The sequence below is a fragment of the Sus scrofa genome, chromosome 14 (genome assembly GCF_000003025.6).
Source record: "Sus scrofa isolate TJ Tabasco breed Duroc chromosome 14, Sscrofa11.1, whole genome shotgun sequence".
NCBI lineage: Eukaryota > Metazoa > Chordata > Mammalia > Artiodactyla > Suidae > Sus > Sus scrofa.
In genome coordinates, this window is record NC_010456.5 from 81,633,525 (window position 1) to 81,648,109 (window position 14,585).

Genomic DNA, 14,585 nt, shown 5'->3' on the forward strand with positions numbered 1-14,585 from the left:
GGGGCTCTGATCATGCCCTTAAGAGGGTCAGGGCACTGAGACATCCAGAGGTAGGAGTCACAGGACCAGGGATGCTCTCAGAGTGAGGAGCCTGTGGAGGCCTGTTGGAGTGTACAGTCCTGGAAGGCTTCCTGGAAAGGTAAAGCAGAACAGCATCCTCTGGCAGGAAGGGTGGAGGAAATATGATAGGGTGAGCAAGGGTAGGAAGGAAGGTTGGCTCCAGTCCTGGTGCTGTGTGACCCATAACCTCATCCCAGAGGTGTTTCAGTGTCAGAGTCAGAGTCAGCCTTGGCCTAGACCAGTGGCAGTTGTGCTTGAGTGGTAACCCTGGCCTGGGACCCCCGGCTCACAGGTCCCAGGACGCATCCTGGATCTCATGGGCTCTCTCCCAGGTCACAGGGGACCCTCCTAGCAGAGCATCACTGTGGATGTCAGGCCCTTTCCTGGGCTTAGCCTCTGGGTTGCAGGGTGACCTAGGCCTGCAGAGATGCAAGTGGGCGGGCCATGGGGGCTACACGCAGGGACTGAGCCTCCCCTCTTTCTCGGCAGTCCCACCTCTTCGTGCTGCAGCTGGTCCACCGGCCCTCTGTGCGCTCCGTGCTGCAAGGCCTCCTCAAGAAGCGGCTCCTGCCTGCAGAACACTGTATCACGAAAAGTGAGTGGGGGCTTAGGGCTCGAGCCAGTCCTCAGTCCCACTGCATACACTGTCCCTGGGGCGTGATACCACTGGGCCCTGAGTGTTCCCTGGCACCAGCCCATCCTCCTCCCCCTCCAGTGTCCCTCTTCCAGAGCTGTGGGGCCCATCAGATGAGCACACCATACTATGAGCATAGGATGTAAGACAGATTAAAAGAAAACACCATGGTATAGGTAAACCAGGCAGGCTTCCTGGAGGAAGCGCTTACCTGGAAGGATAGGAAGAAGTGGAGAAGGGGATTATTCCTCAGTAGGGAAGCACTGGGGGAGATTCCAGACTAGCCACCCCACCTCGACAGCCCAGGCCTGACTGAAACAGGGAGACTTGGCTCAGAGGCCCATTGCAGACACTTGCTGGGGGCGCCATGCTCGACAGCCCAGGCCTGACTGAAACAGGGAGACTTGGCTCAGAGGCCCATTGCAGACACTTGCTGGGGGCGCCATGCAGGGAGGTGCACCCCTGCTCCCCCTTCAAATGTGCTTCTTGACGTTATGTCCTGAGCCCTAGAATCCCGGCAGGCAGTTGTCCAGTTCCATTTCTGCACTTGGAGAATTAAGTGCAAAGGCGCCTGTGAGGCTCTCCACTGACCCAGAAAACCAGTGAAGTGCCAGATTGGGTTTCTGCAGGTTTTGCAGAAAGTCTTCCTAGTGAAGGTGGGACCTGAGCTGCAGAGACTGGGGGGCAGACGTGGCCACCTCCAGGGGAGCATGCACCTCACACATGTCACACGTAGGCTGTCATTCCAGAGTTTTGGGCGGCCCAGGGTCCCCAGGCAGCTGAGCTCCCTTCACCCAGGCCATGGTGGCCTGAAGCTATTCATAGGACCTCCCACTGGTGGGGGATGTGGAGAACCAGGGCATGTCCCCGTATCGAGAGGGAGTAGGGTATGTGCAGGGTGGCCCTGCCTTCCTCATCCACCCATGCCTCTGCCCCACAGTCAAGCGGAATTTCAGCAGCGTGGCCGCCTCATCAGGCAACACGACCCTCAATGGGGAGGATGGCGTAGAGCAGACCGCCATCAAGGTGTCTCTGAAGTGCCCCATCACATTCCGGCGCATTCAGCTGCCTGCTCGAGGCCATGATTGCAAGCACGTCCAGGTGAGCTGTCCCAGGGGAGCCGCCCACAGTCTGGCTGGGATGGCGAGGAGTAGGCAGGAGGCAGCAGGGCCTGTCTCTGACCCCCGAAGGATGCCGTGGCTGTCAGCAGCTGGTTTCACTCACTCGCTGTTGCCATCATTTATCCTTTGTGCATCTTTCCTGTGTGCTCAGAGCTGGGTTCCCAGGGAGCTTCAGAACTGGATTTAGACGTCCCTGCCCTGGCAGGTGTCAGATGCCAGCTGGAAATCCTGCCCATACGGCCACCACGGCTGATAGAGAACCAGAGAGCAGGGACGCCTCTGCCTGGTTTACTGCTATCTCCCAAGGCCTTGCCCTGAGCAGGTGCTCAGGAAGTGGCTGTGGGATGAGTGACTATCACAGTGTGGGTGTCAAAATGCAGGCAGCCTGGGTGGGTGGGATTCATTGGGTGGGGGCTACCGCAGGGCCAGGCCAGCTGCACCCTCAGCCCCACCCTCTCACAGCCGGCCCCGAGGGCTTCGTAGTGAAGCAGGAGCCTTGCTTCCCTGCCCCCCACCACCCTTTTCCAGGAGACTTTGTCTGACACACAGTGATGAACTGGGCAGGATATATCTTCCATGCCTGGGCTGGGTCAGTGAAAGGGGCTGTCATGAGGCAGGACCTGCAAAAGGCAGATGCTAGGGAACCAGGAAGCCTTCTCAGAGGTCATGGGTCATCTGGGGCACAGGGATGGTATGAGGAGGCCTGGGCCCGGGCATACAGGGACTCCACATGACCAGTATGCCATATGCACAGCAGAAAATCAGCAAGATCTTTACCCACCCAGCCTCCAGCCCTGCATCTCTCTCTCACCTGTCCCTCCCCATGGTGGGAGGTCTTCATGGGGGTCCCAGAGGCAACGACACTTGCATTTAGGCGGTTTCTGAAAGCCCTGGTCTTATCTGTGTCTCTCCCGGCCTCTGCAGTGCTTTGACTTGGAGTCGTACCTGCAGCTGAATTGTGAGAGAGGGACCTGGAGGTGTCCTGTGTGCAAGTGAGTGACTCCCACCTTGGCACAAGCTTCCTCACCTGGCTGTGGGAGGAGCTCTGGCTCTGCTCTTTGGGGTCCAGCAGCCTACACCTGCCCTAAGTGCTGAAGAGAGAACCCAAACACAGAAGAGGGGCTCAGGTTGCGGGGACTGTGCATAGTCCCTTTGTATCAAGCTGTCACAAGGCTGTCCTCTCCTGTCGGTGCCCCCAGTAGTAACCAGCAGCAGGGGCAGGGGCTCTTGGGCACAGTGGGGAGGAGTGGACTGGGCCCCACCCTCTGGGGTCCAGGAGCAAATGCCAAGCACCCCCCACCCCCCGTCTCATTTTCTAGTAAAACCGCTCTGCTCGAGGGCCTGGAGGTGGATCAGTACATGTGGGGCATCCTGAACGCCATCCAACAGTAAGTGGGCCCCTCCCCATGTTAGGGCCGGGGTGGGGGAAGGAAGACTGGCCTAGATTTCAGGAGGCGATTATGTGGATGTCCTGATACCCCATCCCCCGCTGGGTTGGCTGACCATTTTCCCACATCCCTCACTTCTGCAAATTTGAGGGCTTCTGAACCTGGGGGCAAAGGAACTTTCCATAAAGGACCAAGCTCAGCTGGAATAGGAAGCTGGCAGTGCCTTGGGTGGAGGCCTTGGGGCCAGGTACCCCACTTGCCTAGCCCCTGGCCTCCAAAGAGGTAAAAATCCCCACACCTCTGTCATATATAGAGTGTGGTGGGCATGGGGTCAGAGGGAGCCTGAACAAGGACATCACAGGGTCTGTCTGAGCTGGAGGCTCTTGTGTCCAAAGCCTGGTACCCCAGAGCCTCAGCTTTGCCCCCTTGCTCCTCCTAGCTCCGAGTTTGAAGAGGTCACCATCGACCCCACGTGCAGCTGGCGACCAGTGCCCATCAAGTCGGACCTACACATTAAGGATGACCCTGACGGCATCCCTTCCAAGCGGTTCAAGACCATGAGTCCCAGCCAGATGATTATGCCCAATGTCATGGAGATGATTGCAGCCCTGGGCCCTGGCCCATCCCCCTATCCGCTCCCGCCTCCACCCGGGGGCACCAACTCCAACGACTACAGCAGCCAAGGTGGGTGATGTCCCAGCAGGGGCATAGGATTTCTAGGATGGTGGTGGCAGGTGCAGGGAGGGTATGGTGTGACAAGGCAGAGGTAACACACAACACCCTCCCCAAAACAATCCCACATCTCTGGACTTGGGGTACGCCAATCCATGCAATACCAGCCTCCCCTCTCTGTCCAGCCTTCTGGTTCCATCCAGCTTTGTGGGTTGGCACCCAGCTAGGAAGGCATGAGTGAGCAGCTGCTCTGTGAGCCAGCCTCCTGCCTCTGCCACCCCACCCTGCCCAGTCTTCTGACTCCTGGAGCCCCTGGGCAGGCAGGTGCCAAGCTCAGGGGCTTCAGAGTCTGCTTTGCCAGGGTCATTAACACCACAGTCCCCTTGCCCTGACCCTCCTGTGTTTCCTTCTGACATCTCTATGTTGTCCCTGTCTGCAGTACTCCCACCCTTCCAGAGCTAGAGTCCACAGGCCTGGGACACCGGCCTTTGGGCACCAAGGCCCTCTCATTCTCCCTGCTGTCCAGACCAAGCTGCACTGCCCTGCCCTCGGTTCCGAGAAAGTATCACCACCCCACCCCCACAAACACAGAGGATGGCAGCTCCCAGCAGGATCCCTGCTCTTAGGTTCCTGAGGGCTCCTGGATGACTAGAGGTCCAGAGAGGTTAGCCTACCTAGCCCAAGTCCACAGCATGCTGAGGGCCCCAGCTTTCCAGTGTGCTATTCCTCTGAGCTCTCATGGCCACATAGTGGAGGGAGCAGTGGCTTGGGAAGCCAGACAGCTGGTTTCTAATGGTGTCATCTTGAATCTGACACAGCTTTCTTCATGGACTTGGCAGATCCTGATCTCCCTCTCTGGGCCTGGCTCGTCCCAGTGATGAAGTGCAGCCATGTGGGACCCTTGGCGGGGGGACAGGTCATGGAGCTCGCTCACAAGATCCCGTGGAAAACTCACACATGGGCCTTATTCCACATCCCCCTGCCCGCAGGAGTCTGACCTTTGGCTTTCTGTCACTCTGCCCCTGCTTTTTTTTTTTTTTTTTGTGTGTGTGTGTGTGTGTGTCTTTTTGCCATTTCTTAGGCTGCTCCTGCGGCATATGGAGGTTCCCAGGCTAGGGGTCCAATCGGAACTGTAGCTGCCAGCCTATGCCAGATCCACAGCAACGCCAGATCTGAGCCGCATCTTCAACCTACACCACACCTCACAGCAATGCCGGATCTTTAACCCACTAAGCGAGGCCAGGGATCAAACCCGCAACCTCGTGGTTCCTAGTTGGATTCGTTAACCACTGCACCACGAAGGGAACTCCCACTCTGCCTCTGCTCTTAGCCCTAGGAGATCACGCACCCTGGGTGCATCTCTGCCCTGCTGTAGAGCCCAGAAACCTAAGGCTGCAGGTGCCCACTCCAGCCCCACGGAGGATGGGACTTGGTGCTTAATTTACACACTCTGCATTCCCTGGGGCGGCTGTCTTCCATCTGTCTGACCCCCCCTCCTCCCCATCTCATTCCCTAACCAGGCAACAACTACCAGGGCCATGGCAACTTTGACTTCCCCCACGGGAACCCCGGCGGGACGTCCATGAACGACTTCATGCACGGGCCCCCCCAGCTCTCCCATCCCCCGGATATGCCCAACAACATGGCCGCCCTCGAGAAGCCCCTCAGTCACCCCATGCAGGAGACTGTGAGTACCTCTTCCTCGACCCCAGCCCTCCACCTCCCTGTGCCCCTAGCCTCTATGTGGGACGGACGGGGACAGAGGGCTCTCCCTGGACCTTTTTGATGTTTGCCTAGGTCCCTCCCAAGCAAAAAGGAGGACTGAGAATTGAGTCTCGGGACCCAGGAGGGAGTGGGAGGCCTGAATGAGGCCGGGTCGTGGCCCATCAGCATCCTTGGATCTGGCTCCTTCGCCTGGGGCATCAGATTCCCAGGAGATGGGGGAAGCTTCACACTCTTACCTGCACACACACATCACATACAGATGCACGTGTGCGTGCAGACGCCTGCACACCCCCCACCAGGCTCACACACCTCCAAACACCCTGGACACACACAGACACATGCACACACACCCCTTGCCTCGCTCCCCCTTTTACACACACTGATACTGACTTACTGTAGCTCTATCCAGCCATCCAGAATTTTGTCCCAAACCCAGGCACTTACTCTCCAAGGGTCTGAATCTTCAGGGTATCACCTCCTTCTGCGTAAGAAACATTAGGAACTCTGCTTATCCCAAGGGTACTTACTTCTCATCGTGTTTCACATACTAGCACACGCCGTATTGCTGAGAAAGCCCCTTTGGGTGAGGTGTCCTGTGCTGTCTGGAGGCCTGCCCTTCCTATGGCCCTCACAGCAGTGGTGGGAAGCCTGGTCACCTCCTAAGTCCTTATCTAGGGAGCACTGGATGATTCCACTTGATCTAGCAGATGTTTTCTGAGCCTGATCTCTCACCTGTGCCTTGTACCAGATGTAAAGCAAGACAGACACAGGCCTCATGCTGATGGAGCAAAAGTTCTGGCAGTGCCTGGATGGAGAAAGAATCTTTGGGGTTTGGGGGAAAACAAGCCCCAAGGGCTGAAGTCTGAGGCCTTAGTCCTTCTTTCTGTCCCTGGTCTCTCATCTTGGCCAGAAGGGCAATCACTGAGGACCTGGCAGTGGTTCCTGGACCACAAGAGCCAAAGAAGAGAGGTCCAGGGGTCTCACCAATGCCTGATAGTGGGGTTGGACCTATGCCCAAAGGCTTCCTCTCCAAGTTCTCCCATCCTCCATCATGTGGCCTGGAAAGAAGGGGCCTCTGAATTATACTGTGCTCCCCACACCTGATATGGAGTTGGCTTCACCACTGGGCAGGGAGTGTCCTGTGCACCAGGGCCACTAATTCTCAGCAAGAATGACTCTTCACCAGAAGGACTCTGAGGGCACTGCAGCAACTTTCCCGCAGAACCCCAGAATGCCAAGGCAAAAATAGCTGCTTTCATGGGCCATTGGCCATGTTTTTGCAAGTTACTTTCTGCCCCATGGGAGCTTCCAACTTCTGGGGGCCTCTCTCCTGGTCCCCTTCCCCAGTCCTGCTCCCCAGGACCTCAGCATTTTAAGCCCAGGAGGAGTCTCCCAGATCACACCCCCCCATCCCCGTTCCACGTTCACGTGGCACACCTTCTGAGTCTTCACAATTCCCCGCACTGGAAGATGGAGGCCAGAGTGCTGTATGCTTCCTGTGTCCAACATGGCTTTCTCCTGCCTTGTCGGCCCTGCTGCCTGCAGAGGGACCCAGGCCTATGAGTTGACTTCACAGCCCCCCAGGATGCTCTTCAGATATGCACTGTCCCTCCCCGTTTCGAGGCTTTTGCTGGATGGAAACTGGACCCAGAAGTACAGCTGTGCAGGTGGCGTGGTGCAGTCACAGAGAGACCACGCCCACACCTGCCCAGCCAGAGCAGCCTGACCCAGCTGAGGCCAGGAAGGATTCCCATGAAGGAACAGACAGCGGGGAGGGCTCCAACCAGGTGCTGGTTTACCCAGGGACTCCCATGTCAGCTGGGAGGTTGAAAGGTGTATCAGCAGGTCGCAGAGAGTACCTACCCCTCGAGGTTCTGAGACATTCCAGCAAGATGCCAGGGCCGAGGAGGGCAGTAGTTTCAGTAGATCTGGGCACTGTCTGTCTGGGGCTGGGCCGTTCCCAGAGGGTGGAACCCCCTCCCCCAACTTCCCTGAACCGTCACTGTGGAGCAGCACAGGAGTCACAGGCTGGCCTCACACTGACCACTGTGGTGACCATTCCTCCAGCCTCTCCTGATCCTTCTTACTTCATGTGCACACACACGGTTCCCCAGGGTCACCAAGCTTAAGATCGTGTGGTCATCCCCCATTGTCAGGGCCTGGGCTGGCAGGGCACGGTGTTGCCTGGGGCCACCTGGACTGTGGGCAGAGGCCAACCCACAGCACAGCCTGGGGAGCAGCTTTTAGGAGAAACAGGAAGAGGAACCAGGTCCTGGAGAAGATCAGGGGTGGTATGGCTGCCGTTTCCAAACCCAGGAAGGAAGGAGGTGTAAATGTTTCTGTGTGGCCCAGAAGACAGCGTGGGGAGGAGGGTAAAAGACCAAGGAGATGTTTGGTCACCAGGCTACCCCTTCCGGGCAAGCGGCCTGGCCAGTCAGTGAGCTCCCTTCACTAGCAGAGTGTAAGTGGGGCTGGGGGCTCGTAGGTGATGCCGGGAGAGGGGCGAGGACTTGGGCTCAGCCTTTCACTCTGAGATCTGAGCTCTGAAGGAAGGGCTGCTGGAGGCAGCAAACTGACTAGCAGGGGACGTTTCAGTCTCACCCACCCATGTTTCCCCCGGACCCTCTAGTTAATCTATGAGAGAAGCACACCCATCACAGCCTAGGCGGGTGGCCAGCAGGAAGGGTTTGGCAGGACTCAGAAGCCCCAGCTCTGCTCCTTTACTTTGGGCTCAATTCCATCCTGCTCCGGGCTTGCACTGAGGTCCCAGCTGCCACCGGAGCCTGCATGCCCAGTGCCACCCCCAGCCCGGGGTCCATGTGGGGGCACAGACCCCTGAGCTGCACGCCTGCCCCATGCCGTCGTCCTCGTCCATGTCTGCTCGCCGCCGCCGCCCCAGCTCAGGGCTGCACCACGCCGCCAGCAGCACCCCCGCCCGCCTCCCTGCTCCCTGGAAACATGCCCATTTCGCTTCTGCATCCTGCCCTCACTGTTGTTCATTGTTCTGGTGTCCGGGCGAGGGGGGCAGAGGGGCTCCCAGGGGCCTAGACCCCACTCTCAGAATCTCCGCTTATCTCAGAGCCTCTGGCCGCCTCCCTCCCGGCCCCATGTGGCCTCAGAGCCTCCCTGACTGGCACTTTTTGGGGGAGGATTTTTTGTTTGTTTGTTTCTCTGAGGAGGAAAAAAAAAAAAAAAAAGCATTCAGCCTTGTAGAGGGGTGGCTTTGTTTTGGGGGTTTGTTTTTTTTTCCTGGTTTTGTTTGGTTTTCATTTCTCCAGGCATCTCGTCGCTGTACCTCGTCACCTCACCTTTCTTTTTCCTGCTCTCTCCTCCTCCACAGATGCCACACGCTGGCAGTTCTGACCAGCCCCATCCCTCCATACAACAAGGTTTGCACGTCCCACACCCCAGCAGCCAGTCAGGGCCTCCATTACATCACAGTGGGGCTCCTCCTCCTCCTTCCCAGCCTCCCCGGCAACCGCCACAGGCCGCTCCCAGCAACCATCCACACAGCGACCTGACCTTTAACCCCTCCTCAGCCTTAGAGGGTCAGGCCGGAGCGCAGGGAGCGTCCGACATGCCGGAGCCTTCGCTGGATGTAAGTTGGGGTCACCACGTGCCTTGGCCTGGGGCTAGGCCTGGCGCCGGGACCTGCCCGAGAGCAGGGGTGGGTGTTGAGGGCCCGAGGCCCAGGGTGGAGGAGGTGTAGCTGTGAGGAGGGATGGGTGGGTGGAGGGTGGGCTGCCCCAACCTGCCTCCCCTGGCTCAGAACCAGGGAACCCCACAGTGGGCAAGCCTCATAGAGAGTCCCAGTGTCCCCTCCCCGACCCTGCCAGCCCTGCCCCCGGTCCCCCTGGCCACAGTCCTGCAGCCCAGCCCTGCCCCCACCTTTCCCCAGGCCCTCACAGAGACCCTCCGGGCCAGTTCTGGAGGCAGCACAGGAGGGTCCCTGCCCTTCTCCCCACTTCCCCTTCCCCCCACATTGGCTTGCCATATCTGCATCTGCCATGCTCTCTGGCCCGAGGCAGGGGAGGGGCTGGAGGGACAAGGTCCCTCTGTCTGTCTCGCTGGTATATGTCTGTCTCCAGTTTCTAGTCTGTGTGTTGTCCATGCCTTGTGCTTTTGCTCGCTCCATCGCTCACTGAGAAGCCCCCGTGTGGGGTGACAGAAGGATCGGCCTCGGGTCACGCTGGGGGGTAACTGAGGCGGAAGTGGGCAGCTGAGATTCGGGATCAGCCCCCTTGAGAACGGAATGGTCTGGAAGGTGGGGGATGGGAACACTGAATGATGGGTGCTGGGCAGCTGGCCAGGGACATGCCGTGTCCCTCCCACCCCTCCCCGCTTAGGTTCTAGATCCCCCGAGAGGAGGCCTGTCCTCTCCTTGGTCACTCCTGCCCTTCATGCCCCAGCCCCAGCAGGAGTTACCCTTGGCCCCAGCAGTGTCAGGCTTTGTGGTGAAGGGGGTTCACTCAGCTTTTTGACCATCTTGGATTCTTACCCAGCTCTCCTCCCCAAGTCTGGCCAAGGCAGGTGCTTTTAGATTGAGGAGGGTCCCCTGTGTGACCAAAAGATTCCAAAGACCTCATGGTAGAGGGGAGGACAGTCTTCCTGGGGGCCACAGGGAAGAAGAGAACTGCCAGCAAGCCACAGGCTCAGAGCTCTTGGGAGAGGTGCAGGGTAGTGGGAGCTGCAGAGACTGCTCAGCCTTAACGTGCAAAGCCATGTGGTTTCTGCTGGGAGGCCCAAGTGCCCACGGCTCCTGGTGGCAGCATCTGAGCAACATGGTTCGTGAAGAGCCTTCCCAATTGGTGAGCTCAGGGCCCCTGTGTCTCAGGCTCAAAATAAAACTAGCACGGTGGCCTGGGTGCATCTGGGGACCACAGCGCTGCTAGTTTCCTTTGTTTGGGCCAGGACCCTAGGAGCCAGGTAGAGAGCAAATGAATAGGCCGAGGGGTGCCCTGCCTTCCTCACCCTGGGCTAGCCCAGCCCTCGGCCACCACCTTATCTGGGCGTCTATACTTCTTTTCCAGCTCCTTCCAGAACTCACAAACCCGGACGAGCTCCTCTCGTACCTGGACCCCCCCGACCTGCCGAGCAATAGTAACGATGACCTCCTGTCTCTCTTTGAGAACAACTGAAGCCCACCCCTCCGACGGGGCCACCCCTCCCCACACGACCTCCTTTCCCGTCTGCCCCACATACACCTTCCCGCTGGGAGCCCGTGCCCTCGGACCGCCGCCTTCTCAGTGTGGAGGGGCGGGAGGGTGCACTGTGAAGGCGCCGTGGGTCTGGAGCCCACGGCCAGAGCAGGCCCCGAAGATGACCCTCGAGATGAAGATGACCCTCGAGACGGGGCGCCGGCCCAGGGCGGGGGCACATGCTGACGGCGGCTTCCGAACGACCCTCCAGTGCCCCCAGGTTCTTCCAGTTTCTAAACTGTAACCCGGCCTCCCCGCTCCCTGGCCCAGAGCCGCCTCCAAGTGACTGTGAACCTGAGGGAAGGCCACCCAGACTCCAGCAGCCCCAAGCCTTGGAGGAGCAGCGGCAGTTGGTGGCAGTGAGAACGGCCTGCCTACCACCACCACCACCCACCACGGAAAAGCACAAACCTCTGGGAAAGAGAACTCTCAGGGGCCAAGGTTGTCACTTTGATCTCTGACCTCGAAGCCAGGATTCCCTATAAACACTCTCAGAAAGTGGAAAAGAGGACGAGATTCTGTGTTTGAGAGAGGGTGAGCCGTTTCTGCTTGGGGACCGGTGGGAAAGGGAGTCAAGGCCTCCTCGGGGCCAGGATGGCTCAGCAACCTTTGGACTCAGGCCAGGGCCCGGCTATAGGAGAGCAGAGAGAGAGAACCCAGCCAAAATAATCGTGCCCTTAGTTGGGGGGTGGGGTACTGCCGGCTAGAGTTGGAGTCCAATAGAAACGGCAACTTAGAACTTTGCTCCAAGCCACTCCGTTTTCAAACGAAGCAGCTTAAAGCTATGAAGTCATCTGGAGAAAAGGAACATTGGACTTGGACAGCAAGCGAACCATTTCTCTCCATACGTTCTGTTTCCTTCCTCCTGCTCCCCCCTCCCCACCTCCCCAAGACTGTTTCAGGGGACACCACTTCCCGCTGTCCTCGTACCCCTTTGGCCATCCGGACGGCAAGGTCAATGGTGGAAAGGCAGGAGATGCGCAAGCTCAGCGCAGGAACCCCAGGCATCCCTCTCTCTCCGGTCCTCTGTCTGGTCTGGCCTGTCCCTGTGCTTCTCTGCCCCAAGGCTTCAACCCACTATGTTGCCCTGTGTGCCCTCGAGCATCCCGTGGTGTTTCTGTGGCTGTCTCAGATGCCACACTTGGCTGCCAGCCTCTCCTTCCCTCTGTGTCCCTCTACCCCCACACTCCTGCTCACTCCAGCAGAAGCAGCCTCCCTCCACCACTTTGCTCCATCCCGCTTACTGCTCCAAGTCTTGAGCAGTAGCTTTTTGTGCATTGGTTCCAGGCTCCCCTGAGCCGTGTGGCCCCTGATGCTGCCGGGCCATTGGGTCGCTTGGGTTCCCTCTGTAAATGTGTCGCGCCCCTGCCTTCTGCTGCTGGGGCCCTCGCCTGCTCCCCCGTCCACTGTCTGTAATCTCAGTCTCCCTCTCCCTCTCTGTTTGGGGGGATCCTCAGCACTCCTCTAGATGTGACCGGAACGTTGGCCCCAGCTGTTGACTTCCAGTCACTGTGCCAGACGGGCCCCGGCACAAGGTTTTCTGTAGGAAAGCTGCCATCGTCCTGTCCCTGCCCCTTTTCCTTTGTCCTGTTGTCGAGGTTTTTTCAAACAGCCTGGTGTTCCGTATGCAAATCAATTATTTTAAGAATTGCTTTTGTAAATATCTTTGTGAATATTTTAGTATTGTCTTTGATAATATTCAACATTTTCATGACCTGGTTATAGCCTTTGCTGGTGTTTTTAAAATACCTTGACTCAACCACAAAAGACCGAGTCCCTTTTTTAAAAAAAAAAAACAACAAACAAAAACAAAAAAGCAACCAGGGCCATTTGTACAGATGAAGGGACGAAGAACATGGGTGGCTGTACCATGAGTTAGAAGACCAGGCCACCCACTGTTTCGAGCCATCCCCAGTTGGCTGGTGGGAACAAAGACGACACCAGGTAGCATGCGGCCATCTTTGCCCAGTGGCCGATAGCCCAGGCTGTGTCAGGCCATCTGGGAATGTTCCACCCCAGACAGACTTACAGACACCTTCCTTAGAAGGTCCCGCTTCCTGCCATGCAACGTTTTCTCAGAAAGGCCCAGGGTCCATTCTGGTTCTTATCAGGATGCCCCACTCTGCTCATGGACTTGTCCACAGCTTGCAATCGCCAAGGGCCGATACGCTCCCACAGCCCAGGCTCCAGGCACCTCCCTCAGCCATCTCGGAGGAAGCCATGGGCTCGGCACCTGAGGCAGGTTTCCTGGGTCCCCTCCCAAGTGAGCCTCCACCAGCAAGTTCAGCAAAGAGCTTTCCAGAACTGGGGTGCCTGAAGCCCGTGCTCTGGGGACAGTACTCTTCCAGGTGATTCTGGAGCCAGGCCAAGGGGGGCGGGGCAGGGAGGGAGGCATCAAGGCGCCTGGGGTTGGAGCAAGCCCCAGCTGGTGACATTCAGGTGACCACAGCCTCCCCAAGCAGGGGCGGTTCTGAACTCCGGGGAGATGCTTCCCTAATCCTCTCGGATGACTACTTGGAGCCATAAGTAACCTCAGCAAAAAAAAAAACGATGCCTCAGCAAGCCACTTCTCCACGACAAGCATCCACCCAGGCCTCAGGCATGTTTCTGCCTCCACTCCACGGGATGGACAGGGCGCCGGCGGGCAAGCGGAACGGCCCAAGTACAAGCGATCGCCCCATCTCCTTGGTTTGAAGCTTTACCCATGTATCATGTTCCTGTAGCCATTTTTATTTTTTAAGAAACTTCTGATACTTTCTCCCTAACGGAGGCCCTGAACCCCCAGAGAGCTACATGTCTGCTCCCTCGGCCTGACCCATCCAGATAGGGCGACGTCGGCAGCAGCGACTCAAGGGACGTGTGTACATATGTAAATGAGAAATAGAGACATGTTAACAGATGCATTCATTTCCCTTGGAATGTGTATTGTTTTTATTTTACGGAACAAAACAAAACAAACAAACAAAAAAAGGCTTGGAACTCCATCTTGACGTGGAAAAACTAGATGCTGTCTGTTAGCGTATGTGAGGTCTCCCTCCGCATCTGTCTCACTCATGTAATATACTCTGACTCTGTGTGGAAAGGAATTTTTGTTCCGTTTTGTTTTTTATTTTATCTACATGTACTATTTAGCTTCAGTGTACTAGTCCTGCCACCTGTGTATTTTTAGGGTGCTATGGAAATAATGAAAAGAAACGGGGATTTCAGAAGAAAATTGTAACCAAATTCATACTTTGTATAATTTTTGATATCATGATCGCAGGTGATCCACACGTACACACACGAACACGCCCACCGTGCAGCCTGAAGTTACTCCCACGGCGACCGTCATCGTCTTTGTACATCTCTGTACAATGCAATCATTTCATACTTTAAACTGGTCAGAAAACTAATTGTGATTTCTAGTCTTGCAAAGCTGTATGTAGTTAGATGATGTGACAACCTCTAATATTTATCTAATAAATATGTATTCAGATGAAACCTGTATATTAGGTGTTCATGTGGTTATTTTGTATTTAAAGATCAAATTATTTGACTATTGCTAGACATTTCTATACTCTGTTGTAACACTGAGGTATCTCATTTGCCCATGTTAATTTTTTTCTAAATAAATGGACAAAAAACAAAGGTTTGGCGAATTAGCTATTTTGTGAATGTTAAGGAGTGGTATGGGTGTTTCTGTTTTTGCTTTTAAACCACCACCCTTGCCCGATCACGCTACAAAAAAAAAAGAAAAATCAGCCAGGTGTTAAGTTGGAAGAGCCTCTGACAGGTGTTCCTGGAAGAG

The 14,585-nt window shown here is 56.7% G+C and overlaps 1 protein-coding gene across 1 annotated transcript in view; it reads left to right on the forward strand.

The window, feature by feature from the left end:
* The window catches only part of ZMIZ1 (zinc finger MIZ-type containing 1), a 238,742-nt gene extending 224,458 nt beyond the window's left edge, over positions 1–14,284 (forward strand). Inside the window, 8 exon segments of the mRNA XM_013983374.2 lie at positions 550–655; positions 1,635–1,795; positions 2,740–2,807; positions 3,135–3,203; positions 3,643–3,887; positions 5,396–5,562; positions 8,941–9,198; positions 10,631–14,284. Coding sequence (XP_013838828.2) covers positions 550–655; positions 1,635–1,795; positions 2,740–2,807; positions 3,135–3,203; positions 3,643–3,887; positions 5,396–5,562; positions 8,941–9,198; positions 10,631–10,738 — 1,182 coding nt within the window. The 3' untranslated portion in view covers positions 10,739–14,284.